The sequence below is a fragment of the Periophthalmus magnuspinnatus genome, chromosome 11 (assembly GCF_009829125.3).
Source record: "Periophthalmus magnuspinnatus isolate fPerMag1 chromosome 11, fPerMag1.2.pri, whole genome shotgun sequence".
Classification (NCBI taxonomy): Eukaryota; Metazoa; Chordata; class Actinopteri; order Gobiiformes; family Gobiidae; genus Periophthalmus; species Periophthalmus magnuspinnatus.
Window position 1 is genome coordinate 19,613,525 of NC_047136.2, and position 13,488 is coordinate 19,627,012.

Sequence of the window (13,488 nt, forward strand, 5' to 3'; positions counted from 1 at the left end):
TTCTGAAATGGACATCAAAGTGGACGGGACTATTGAGCTCCACATATCAGGACTCAATTAGGTCCAAGACGTTCTGATTGGCTGACATTACATTTGGATTCTTCCCACATTAAGCTTATTGGACTACAAATATGGCCGTCAATGATGCAATGGTTCATGATGTATTGAAATCCTCAGTCAGTTTTTGTAGTTTTTGTTGGTTTCTTAAATAGTGATCATTATGCACATATTCCATTCAAACAAACTATTTTTCTATTATATTATAGACAGTATCACGCACATTAAAGGTCCTGTATCATTTTTTCCCATGTATTTGAGCAAAATGTGTCTTTCCCCAGTACTAATGTATGGTATAAGCAGCTCTTTAGGTCAAAATAATTCAAGTGCGTACTGTCTACATCTAATTATAAAGTGTTTCAGGAAGTGGGCAGTTAGCATGTGAGTTGTTAACATTGTGACGTGGGATCTATGATGGCAAACTCCACTGTGGTCTCTGAAACATGTGAAAAGTGCACATAGACTCATCATGGTGAATAATTAGGATGCTGTGAATGCATAAGGTAAGTGAGGAATAGATTTGGACCACTGCAAAATGAACTAGTTCTGTTTTTTCCTCAGTAAAAAAGTAGTCCCGTGTGAAAGTATTGTGTAATAGTCCTACTTTGCCATGTGAATACCTTAATGCATCAGTGTTTTTATTAAAATAATCACATGACCTTTTGGAGAAACAAACAAATGAATTGGCATTTTACAAATACCAGCTACACTTTATCATTTATCAACCCTTCATCTGTGATCTGAAAGAATTAATTTGACTATTTGGAGTGTTGAGTACTGTTTATCACATTTCACCTTTTGAACCTTTTTTCAATGGGAGGAAAATTGGCAGACAGAGTAGCCAATTAGAGAACACATGGCTGCATTTTACACAAATTAAAGGTCCCGTATTACACAAAATGGATTCTTGTGAGCTTTTAGCCATGTTACAATGCGGTTACCTCCTCAAAAACAGACCTGAAGGTGTGTTTTGTTTCATTCACACATACTTGAGCAATCCTTCATTATTAGGCTGTCTACATGTTCAAAGTTCAAAACACTCTGTTCCACTTTGTGATGTCACGTGGTGGTAGTTTTCAAGTTAACAGCTCCTTTTATCTTTAGTTCAGTAGAGATTGGCAGGGCTGAAATCATCCAAGTGATTCTAGTGAAGGTGTGTGGAGTTTAAAAACACAGTGGAGCACTTCCTGTATCACCACATGACATCACAAGGCGGAGTGTTTTCTCTTTATGACAAGAATGCAGCCTAAATATGGAGGATTTGTGTGTTAAACATGTGAATGAAACAAAACATAATTCCAGGTTTGTTTTTGATGAGGGAACATTATAACACAGACCAGAAAATAGCGTAATAAAAGCCCAAAAAGGCATAATTTTGTTGCTTATTAGGAGACGGAAAACTTCGGCAGTCCAGATATTGGTGGTTTTCGGATTAAAGAATATGATGATAACACACTCCCAGATGTGGGCAAAAGAGTTTTTACTATTGATTACATTGTACTTTGCCATGAAATATCCAAAAGGTAAATTAAAAGTTGTACCTGATCATGTCTTTTAGTGACTGGACCCTAGAACTTGCTATAATACAACCCATCTGTATTATATATATATATATATATATATATATATATATATATGTATATATATATATATATGTATATATATATATATATATATATATATATATATATATATATATATATATATATATATATATATATATATATATATATATATATATATATATATATATATAGATAGATAGATAGATATTAGCCCGAGAGAAAAGACATGAAGCTAGAGTTGTCCATTCTAGTACAGTGCAGTCCATTTTCTTTTGCTGTAGGGAGTATTATACTTCTGATGACATAGGCCAACATCTCTCTTTTATGAATGAATTATAATATTCTCCATTGTAGTGCATAAAAACAAGAACACACCATGTACTCATTTATACTCCATTTATTATAGACGCATTAAAAGCAGAACATTTTCAGTTACGTTTTTGCTGTAAACATTGGCACATGAACCATAAGCATTTGAAACAATATAATAGTCTATGGAAAATACAGCTGTTTACACTGAACATGGCTCCATACGACTGGTTCGTATGAGCATGCAGAATGACATACAGACACAAAACAAGATGGATGCCGCAGCATCACATGGTAAATATTACATAGTGCAATTAGCAAAGCGTTACAGTCCATAAGGCTCTTAATACAACAGGAGCAGGCCCTGTACCCAATTTTTTTCCACATGTATTTGAGCAAAATTTGTCTTGTTCCAGCTCTTGAGGTTTTTAAGAGAGTAAAAATTGGGTTCATTGCCTTTTAATATAAAATTCTGAAACATAACCCACAGTCATGTCAGAACATCACCAGATGCCTTGAGGTGACATAAAAGCAAGATCACAAGCTGAAAAATTGTTGAATCTGTCTGGAATGTACTAACCAGGCTCACAATAGATTGATGTGTAGCTCTCTGAATTGAGTTCTACACATCAGTCTGGGATGGCTCTTGCTGAAAGCAATCGGAAATGGGAATGTCGTCACAAAAGTAGAACAAGCCAAAAAGTCAAACTTCTGTTATATCCACTTGAAAGAAAAGTATTGACATCTTCCCAGTCCACTAATGCACATGGCGTTTACCCTCTGCATGGTTTATACAAACAACATAGTCCGCATTGTTGCTAAAATAGGCTTAAGTACGTCTGTCGATGTCGCCATGTTTGTTTTGGTTTGTTTGTTTTGGCACCCAAACAAACACCCCGCCCAGTTAACTTTACAGTGGATGCATCTTGCACGCCAACATGGATTCTTGTGAGTTTGTGAACTCACAAATATCACAAGAATTCATCTTGCTGTGCAACCTCACTGTTCACCTCTCCACAGATCTGACCTGAACTTGTAGAGATAGAGAAGTTTAATGCCATACTGTAGAACCATCCAGGCTAAGCAATACATCTCCAAGGAAACAATCAGGTGGTTGAACAGCCAACAGAAAAGTTACACAGTGCACCAATAGTAAAAAAGATAATTCCATGCATAAAAAAAGTTTAATATGTTGCTTAGGAGGGGAAAAATCAAATGGTCCCTACCCCAATAACCATGTGTGTATGTGTCAAATACATGAAGCAAATATATATGACATAGGACCTTGTGTTTTCTCTATATGTATTCAGTTGATTGTATCTCACTTTTGGAATGACCCATTTACCCAGAAAAGCAGGGGGTTTGTCTGGGTACATACTATTGAACCATAACCATAAAATGTAAACGTGTTGTGTGTTAGATCAATTACAAAACAGACAAGCAAAATGACAAAGCCACACAATACCCCAAATGTCCTGGGTGTGTACAGAAGTGCAAGAGTCCAGGTCACATTCAAGTCCTAGTCACCTGGAGCTAGTCCAAGTTGAGTCTCGATCAAGTCCTTAACTCTTCCAGTGCAAGTTCAAAATTGGATTCAAGTCATTCTCATCTAAAAACCCAGTCCAAGTCCATCAACCCTGTTACACCAACCCCCGGGGTTCGGACGTGGCCACCAGTGTGTCAATGAGATCATAATTTTAAACAAACAGAAATATGCAGAGTTCAAGGAGACAACTTCACTAAATGCTCACACTTACTGGAAATACATGGGTAAAGTACTACTCCAGATATGTTTTAGAAAGTACATCATCATAATATGGTACACACATGTAGACTTATGGAGCGGAATATAGGCTCATGTGTTTTTGTCCAGATGGACTTGGAAAATGCAGCGTAACAGCAGCAGTGTAAGTGTCCATGCTACAGTGGCCCTGACGGATCCCAGGCCTTTGGGTGCTGTAGGAGTTTGTGTGTTGTGGGCCATTAAGTGTGTGGGCCCTTGGGTGCTGTGGGCCCTTGGGTGCTGTGGGCCCTTGGGTGCTGTGGGCCATTGGGTGCTGTGGGCTTTATGAGGACAGCTCCATAGGTCCTTCCTCCTCCCCATCCCCGTGGCTGGCCCTGATCTCCACCAGGGTGCGGGCGAAGCGCGCCCAGTCGTCAGTGTGAGCCACAGACAACTGCAAGAGAAGAAAAGACATTTATATAAAGAAAATCTAATTTATTTGTCACTACCTTCGCCCCACTAGTCTGTAAGCAGATTTCCAAACACCTCTCCAGTGTCGTAGACCCAGACTCTGCCCTCCGAGTCCCCCACAGCCACTTCCTTCCCTCCGGATGACCAGCGCACGCGGTTCAGGGCTGACGCTCCCTCCACCGTCACACTGGCTGTGGGCACCTGAGCATCAGACACAAGGCAGTGTGAAGAGTGAGCTGGTTCTCTCCACAGCCTCAATCCTCCATTTCACTCCAGGAAGATCTCATCTATCAAAAAGCTGAGACATCTTTTAATATTGTTTTGTTTTTTGAAGCGATATTGGTAAGGCTGTGCTGCCTCTCAAAAGTAACAGTGTTACGACCCAGCTCAGCTAGGGAAAGGGGAAGTAACAAAACAAGATGGAAAATTGTAAACTTAAGTTATAATTTATTTAAAAGGAATGTTAAGGTAAAAACTAACAAAAGAGGCTCTAAACAGTAGCTAACAAAACAATAAAAAAAAAACACACACACGCACGTGCGTGCGTGTGTGTGTGGTCTAAACACACTACAGTAAGCTCCAGACAGCACATCCTTTTGTGTGTGACCAGTGTTTGTCATAAGCACATAGTTAGCCAAATTAACCACTTAGCTTCACAGAACCACACTTTTCTCCTTCCTCCCTCAGAGAAGAGCCTGCTGTGAGGATAACTGGGAAACACTGGTTTAGGCAGGACACCACACAGGACACCACACAGGATACACACAGGATACACACAGGATACACACAATGTACCGAGAATTGACAGAATGGGACACGTGTCTGTGAGACAGACAGAAATACAAGGAAAAGCAAATATAGTGAAAGAGTATTATTTGTGTAATGTTTAAAGTGGCATCGATCACACAAAGGAGAAATGTGCAGCCCCAACTCAAAGCAAATGTGTGAGCAGTACATGAGCTGTGGGTTGAATTCATGTAAATCTGCATTATTTATGTTTTGATTTGTTTGTATTGTGATTTTAATGTCTTTTTTATTCTGCAAATCCCGGCGTAAAGCTTTGTGCATGAATTGTGCTATACAAATAAATTTGCCTTGCCACTATGTCACTTTTCTGGTGGTGTGGTCCACTACCTGCTTGTCTCCATGGAGATGTTATTGCTTTGTCGAGAATGTTCCACGGTAGAAAGATAGACACTCACTACGTTTACATGCACACCAGGAAAACCAGATAAACTGGCCTAGTTCAATTTAAACCAATTTTTGTAAATTAGTTTTTTGCTTTGTTTTGGTCTGATGTGTTAAAGTGAAACTTAAACTCACCAAAATGAAACTTCAATGTATATTTGTGCTACAGAGAGCAAATAACTTGTGAGTAACGTAATTCTTAGCATGTCTGAAAATCAAATGCTCAGTGTAGATGAAATTATCTATGGTTCAATGCGGATTCTTATCTGTCTGCCAAAGCATAGACTGTATAAATCAACAGACATACCTAACCCGCTAGCCGCTGCGTTCCACAGAACTCTCCAGGAAGAAAGTATGGGTGCGCTTTCAGCTCTATGGGCTCTGGCTCCAATTCACTTACTATTGAAAAAACATTGCCCCTCTCTCTGTGACTGTTGCTGTCAGGCTCATCATTTTGGTCTTAAAATGTTCATAGTAACCCGCTCTAGATGATCCTGGTGTTTTTAGTTCAATATTTGGTCTGCAAATCAAGATATGAACATTAATAACAGAAACTTGGGTGCCTTCTTATCCCTGAGGTTGCTCCTTCTACCATTAGCAATAGATTTGATTGATATAATTGCAAAGCACCTGCTGCCTGCTAAAAATATGGATTCGTCTCTATAACCGCTCTAACCTCGAGCTTCATTTGGATGGAGCTGAATACTGTGGGTGGTGTCACACTCTCTTAGTCCACTTCTTTACACAGGCTATGGCCAAATGTGTAGTTATATTTATGATATTCATTTTTATCAGCATTTATAGCTGCAAAGTTTTAGTGCTAATGCTAATTGCTTAATTAGTTTGCTTAATTAGTGTCTTGTAGTCCCCCATTTGCATCCTTTTTATTTATTGGATCTGCTGAAGAATGGGACAAGAGTGACAGATTTTTTGGGGCACTTGGACTTTGCGCATGTAGGCGTAGTGAATGTTGAAGCTCAGATCAGGCTCCCTTCATATGTGTGTCTACCTCTGTGTCGTTGTTGAGGTTCCACAGGTCCAGACGGCCCATCCCATCCACAGCAGCGAAGAGGGCGGGGTGCACCGGTGACCACATGGCATCATACACATAGTCCGCGTTATCCTCAAACGAGTACAGCGGGCGGTTGTGCTGCGAGCAGAGAAGAACATGGGACACTGAGTGGTACTCTGAAAGATTAATCTTTTCTTTGTTTGAATTTGAAAGCCACTGGTTTTCATTTCAGATGAATATTAGTAGCTGAGATAATTTTTGTTTCATTGACTACTCAGATTTACTCAGAGACTTTTTAAATACATTACAAACCAAAAAAGGTTGAAATATATGGAGGACCATAACTGTAAATAAATAAATATCTAATATATCTATATCTTTTATTTATTTATACATTTAAATTTTTTCCAACATTTCTTTAAATGCATTCTAACATTTATTCTTGTGTTTCCAGTTATTATTTTTGAACTTTTAGTCCTCTAAATCTAATCTATCTAAATCTAATCTAATCTAAATATGCCAATTTAAGGCTTCTGGATGGAAAATATTTACAAATAAAGTGCAAAAAAATAATGTATTTATCGTTTATTATTTTTGGACATTTTGAGCAAGGCCTCGTTTAGGTAACTGTCACGTCTCAGGTCCGAGACTCATCTCTCATAACAGAATGTGTCTTACATCTTCAATCTATCTGCAGGGCTGCGGCAAAAATAGGCAAGGAGTATATTTTTTACAGATGGTACAGAGGTATTAATGACTTTGTACCAGCTTTATAACCACACAGAAGATAAACACAGGAAAACAATCTGTTTTCAGTGGAACTTTACTCTATCAAGGCAGAAAGGCAGAATCTTTTATCTCTTCGTTTCTGGTAGAAAAAAAACAAAGATGGACGTCAACACAGACCACGTTACCTGGCCAAAACTTTATTCGTTGACAGATTTCAGTTTTGCTCACATATCTTGTGTACATATTCAGGATTTTGTGGGATGTTTACAAAATCCAGCGCACACGGCCTCTGTCAGTGCAAGACTTTACTTTGTGCTTTTACTGCAACGTGACTGTGGAGCACTTGTTGAGAGTCGGGAGCAGAAAGCACACTGGCTTTGTGGATTCACAAAGAACAGTGAATATTGATACTTTGCAGCTGATGTCATCAATAGCCCCTGGGGGTGTGATGCTAACTGTAGGCACTGCTCTGTCTGAAGCCCTCTTACTCAAGTTAGACTTTAAACCGAGCTTCGTTTTAACACAATCTGACCAGAAATAACTGCCTTAGCTGGAACTACAACAGGTGAGCTGATTTGTGCTGTTAAACAAGTCCCTCTCAAATAACACTACAGTCACAAGCTAGCTAGCAGCAACCAACAGTTTTTCCATTAGTCACACTCTCACCTTTTTCTTGAAAATCACCTAAACAGGATAATGAATGCTTGTATTGATCACAGGCTCCTGAAAATGTGTTGTTTAAATCCATTTTGTATTTTTTCTTAAGTTTTCAGACTACCTTAAAACTTAAAACTAATGTCTGACCTGGTGGAGTTGGTCTAAATGAGGTGTTAAAAAGGGAGTATATTGCAAAATCATCTTTTTGGAGCTTTCGATCAAGTTATAACATTGTCCCTACAGCAAAAAATATGCCTGAAGAGGATTGAGATGTCATCCATGCATGGTTGAGTAGTTTAGCAATATCTCCTGGGCACTATTCGATCTCCTCTTAAGGTTAGCCGTAAGATTCTGTGATAGTGCTCTGAAGGGGGAGTGACTTGTTGATCTAAATGTATTCACAATAATCGTAATAATATAATAACGCTGCTGTCTTAAAGGTGTTATAAAAAGTGTTTTTGTATGCGTTTGTATAATCCAAATATCTACAGCAAGTGTCATGAACAGTGGATTAATCATGGTAGCCCTAATTAAGATGCAACTTTTTGTTACTCTCTGTTGAGAATGAGCGTGTTTAAGTCCTTTTGGTGTTCGAGCAGAGCGCAGGCATGAACCTCAGACTGAGCGACGCTGCCTCTGCCTCGGGCCTGTCTGCTCAACGGGATAATTAAAAAGCTCACACATCCACACGCACCACAAACCACAGAGGGGAGAGAGGGAGGAGAGGAGGGGGGAGGATGAGACGGATAGAGAGAACAGGGGTGAGGGAGAATCTAAAAGAGAGAGGAAGGAGGGAGGAGGTGGGAGTAAGAGGGAGAGAGCATAAGGGAGAGAGGGAAGAGAAGAAGAGACAGAGATAAGCTCCAAAACATAAACTAGAATTTAAGCCCACTCTGATCTCCAGTCTCAGAGCAGACCGTCTCACAGGAGCACGTCTAACACAGGGACTGACGCTCAATTCTGAACAAACCTTTTTCAAATGAGCTCAAGAATAATGTAGTTATATATAGTTCCTCCAAGTCCAAGTTCCTAGACAGATTGACAGATAGACATACAGATAGATACATAGATGGATAGATACTTTATTGACCCTGAGTGAAATTCAAGTTTAGTCAAAGGTCTCAGTGTAGCTCAACAGGACTGGTCAGATGTCAGGGCAGGTTCAGGTGTAAAAAGTAAAGTCTGTAGCAACTTAGCTCCTTAACGGTTGTTATAGACACAGGAAAAAAAGATCTCAAGAAATTATGTTAGAAACTGAGCTAAAAAAAAAAAAATGTGTGTGAGCTTGGTAGCCACAAGAGCTACTTCTGATGGACAAAAGTAGCCAGTATTATTCAGTTGCTTAGCAGAATAACATTTGAGGTAATTGTTGTATAATACTTAGTTACTACAATTTTAGTCTGTCAAACAATGAACACAATGTATTTTTGCCAAATGTAGTGAGTTACACTTGATGTGATACGTAAGATTTAGATTTTAAATTTCCTAAACATGACCTAAATGTGTCCACAGGTATGAGGTAAACATGTTCACAAAAAAATATAGCTCTTACTGATAAAAAATATGATTTAATAGAAAAACACTGAACATGATGGACATGTTTTTTACGTTATAATCTGGAGTTTTGAATCTCAAGACGATTATCCAAGCAGAAAGCACAATAAGTCTCACATAAGTCTCTGAAATCCAGTTGATTTAAACTTGAAAGGACTCTCTCTGATCTGAATGGTCACTACCTAAATTCCAGCACCTGCCGTGAATCATGAATCAGTGCTAGTGCAGCCTCTGTAGCTCAATAAGTGAATTCTGGAGTTTCTGAGTGTTCACATGAGGCCTGTCCATAAACTGAGAATGAAAAAAACTTGTATGTGTCCTCTATTTGCAGGTTGAGGCACTGGCGACCCAGGTTCAGTTGTGATTGTTTTCAAAAGAAATACACAGGCTACATACAGTTCCTTTAAAACATGGCTAAAAACTCCAGATGTCAGCATTCTGTGGAGTGACTGCTGTTCTCTATTTTCTCACACATCCTCCATGTTGTGAGAGCTCAGTCCCATCTGCTCTGACTCTGCTCTGGTTCTTCATTAACCATCCAATCACTCCAACTCTACTGCGAATGAGGGGTCAAGGGCACCCAGGCCAATCAGACCCTCTCCCCCTCTCTTCCTTTTCCCTCTCTCTCCTCTCTCCCCTGTCCCTCTTTGACTCTGCTACTCCCTCCCTGCTCTGTCTCCATTCTCTTCCTTTCCCTTTCTCCTTCTCTCCTTTCCACTCCCTGTCTCCCTTTCCTCCCTTCTCCCTCTCCCCCTATCCCCAAGTAAGAGTAAAAGTATTTCAGAAAACTACTACTCCAATAAGAATAACTGGACATAACATCAGATTTATCATTTTTACTTCATTTACTTGGAAGGTCAAAACATTAAAGTTGCCCTATGTTACTTTTCTGATTTGCCACCTGCTTGTCTCCGTGGAGATGTTATTGCTTTGCCCCGAATGTTATGCATTATGGCATTTACATATCTATCTCTATGGACAGAAGCAGGTGATACCACAACAGCAAATGAATAAATGCAAGACAGATAGATTAGTTAAACTTCATATTGTGGAACATTCTAGGCAAAGCAGTCACATGTTCTTAGCTATTCTTCCTATATTCTTCATGATTTAAAAGGCCAGAATCTGATTTTGAACCATGATTGAGGAACTCCTGCCCTTAGTCGAAGGCAGCTGTTTCCTTATAGCTCTCATCCAACAATGAATCTGATAAAATAGTCTGTCCCTGGCACTTGTTTCCTTATGGTTCTCATCCAACTAAAAGCCTTTTCAAATGTATAGGGTTTTTCTGAACTAGATGAAATAAAAGTCAAGTCTTATAATCTATGACACCTGTGGATCATTTTGTTATAATGTGCACATTTTAAATTGCCATATTGATCTAAAATAAAAGAAAAAAGTCCAGTGAGTTCTGCGTTAGAAAACTGCAGTCCCCAATGGGAGCTGACGCCGCCATAAACGTCATCACAACAAAGAGCCAAGCAGCTGTTGACGAATCTTGTGGATACCCGCAGATCACACTAGTGAGCAGTGGATTTCTTTTCATTTGAACCAAAATGATTATGCGTCATTGCCAAATTCTACAGGTATCACTGATAAAGAAACTAAAACTGGAAAAAAAGTAAGTACAAAGCAGTGGGTGTGTACCAGAAAACAGGAGTAGATTGAAGCAATGGCGTCTTGAACACAGGAGCATGAAGATTACTTAAATATGTATGAATCACTCCAAATACAACATTGAGAGAGAAACAATTATAACATGGTTAAAAGCTATAAAAAGTCAAGTTTGCCTGCTTTAAAGGTCAAGACACAAGATTGGGTCCACAAAAAACAGACAAGATGAAATATTGACATAATGTATATATATATAAAAAGTATAATGTTTTTGCTGTGATTGTAGCTAGTTTTTTGCTATTTCACCTTCTCAAGTAATGTAACTCTTGAAGGCTTAACCTTAACCCACCCCTAGAGTATGCAGTACCACAATCAGCCCCCTGTTTCACTGTACCTTGGTGCTCCAGAGCTTGACAGTCCAGTCAAAGGAGGAGGTGATGAAGAGGTGGGAGAAGTCCACGGGGCCCACAGCGCCATGGCAACTAATGCCCGTTACCGGCCCCTGGTGGCCCTCAAACATCTCACAGATCCCAGCCTTACTGTGGGGACAGGAGGAGCACACGGTCAGGATCTACAATTGAGGGCTGAAAATTTTGTAATTCTGAGAAACTCATTTGAACTTAACTAGACAATGTTAAATACATCACTGTTGTTTTGCTCTTAAGCTGTATATGGTGTTTTAATAGCACTGTCTATTGTTCCTAGTGCTTTTTGGCAATTTTAGTGCAGACTATGTGTATTTGTAGCTGTGTGTTGAAAAACTGTGAAAAACTGAGTGTGTGGTCCCTCCAAAGGCCTCTGTAATTTAAAGAACTATGTGACATCACACATGATTGCCTGATTACAGTGAGCTCACACACAAAAAAAAAACAAAAAACCTCATTCTTGTGCTCAGCTGGCTCTTGTGTTGTCTCCAGACTTATACAGGAAGTTAACCACAAGTGGGGTAATTATGAGCAGGTTTAGTGCCTTGACTAATGCCTCAGTTGTGTCTGCCAAAAGGTGTTCTCTGATTAGCAGCTCTATTTGAAATGTGGCTGTGTGTCGAGTTTAGGTGTAGCCATACTTTAAAAAGAGGGTATGTAGTCTGTGCTCTTTTCAATCATATAAAGCAGTGGTCCCCAACCTTTTTTGCACCATGGACCGGAACAATGTAGGTTTTATTTTCATGGACCGGCCATCTACATGTGGCAGATAAATATGGCAAAAATAAGTTAAGTGCATAAAAAATACAACTCACCACAGTATACCATCGCATCAGTGGGAGCCCTGCACTTGTTTCTTCTTTCCTTCTTGCTCATGTTTGTTTCTTTCAAAAAACTCTAAATATTATCTTTTAATCCCAGGTGCTTAGTCTCCATGTGCCAAAGCAGTTTTGAAGGTTTCATTGCCTCATTTGCTTTTCCCGCATATTACACAGAGCAGACTCGTGAGACTCACCTGCAGCGACAAACCCATATTTTTAGTAGGACTCCTGCTATTGTCTGTTAAATTTAGCTTTCTTTTTCTTGGAGGTCGTAGTCTCCTCTTCTGGCCTATCGGGATTTTCATTATATATCTACTGTTAAACCTTTCCTGCTTCAGTCCCTTGACCATGGTCGGGAGACACAGGGGAGATCCGTCTTCTCCAGGGCCGAAGGGTCACTCTTCCTCCGGGGTTTAACTCCCTGTTCTTAACCTCAAAGTTGTTTGGAGTGTGGTGCGAGCTCAAAGACCCCAGTCTGTTGCTCAAGAGTTGGTGTCTTTATTATCTGTACTGCACTGTAATAACACATCACTTCTGCTCTAACTCACACACTGTCTTTGTCCAAGTGCATCTGTAGACTCTCACACTCACCGCTTCTCCGCGGGTTGAACCACACTGTGCGCCACATGCACGCGCACGTCACCTCTCACTCACGCTCACGCACCACACTGAACCAAAGCACATAGGAGCTAGACACACACCTCACAACACTACGGACGAGCTTATTAGTGCGTCATGAGGGACGGGAGAAAGTTACGTAGGAGAGGATGCGGTCGCTGATAAACTATTTACTGTTTTTGTGCGGCCCAGGAGCAAATGCGTAACGGACCGGTACCGTTCCCGGCCCGGTGGTTGGGGACCACTGATGTAGAGGAAACATGTTTTTCTCATTCTCAGTATATGTACAGGCAGAACCTCCAGAATTTTCTCACTGAGCTGCAGAGGCTGCACTAGCACTGATTCATGATTGGCTGCAAGTGCTGGAGTTTAGATAGTGATGAATCCAAATGACAGACCCATGTGAGGGTCATTCTGCTTTCTGATTGAAAAATCATCTTGAGACCCAAAACTATCTGGATGTCCACAGTGCTGACTGACCTGCCGTGCCTGGAGGCGGTGTACACAGTCCCCTCCTCACTGCCCACCACGTAGTTGTTGACGTCTCCAGTGGGAAAGGCCATGCACGTCACTGCCACAGGCTTGGACTTATTATACACCAGCTCCATGGTCTCCTGTGGAACACACACATCTGTTAGTAAAGGCTCTCATAATCATGAGAATGAATATATTCAATGTACATGGAATCTTAATATCAAATGTAGGTCTGGGTGTAGACCTGGGTCTATGTCTGGGTTCATGTCTG

At 40.1% G+C, this 13,488-nt stretch overlaps 1 protein-coding gene across 1 annotated transcript in view; it reads right to left on the reverse strand.

The window, feature by feature from the left end:
- Positions 1–3,997: 3,997 nt before the first annotated feature.
- The window catches only part of LOC117378497 (cytoplasmic dynein 1 intermediate chain 1), a 65,004-nt gene continuing 55,513 nt past the window's right edge, over positions 3,998–13,488 (reverse strand). The window contains exons 13-17 of the mRNA XM_033975108.2: positions 13,224–13,357; positions 11,274–11,418; positions 6,323–6,463; positions 4,201–4,326; positions 3,998–4,108 (exon numbers count right to left, since the gene is read on the reverse strand). Of these exons, the coding sequence (XP_033830999.1) occupies positions 3,998–4,108; positions 4,201–4,326; positions 6,323–6,463; positions 11,274–11,418; positions 13,224–13,357 (657 nt within the window). The remainder of the gene's footprint in view (positions 4,109–4,200; positions 4,327–6,322; positions 6,464–11,273; positions 11,419–13,223; positions 13,358–13,488) is intronic.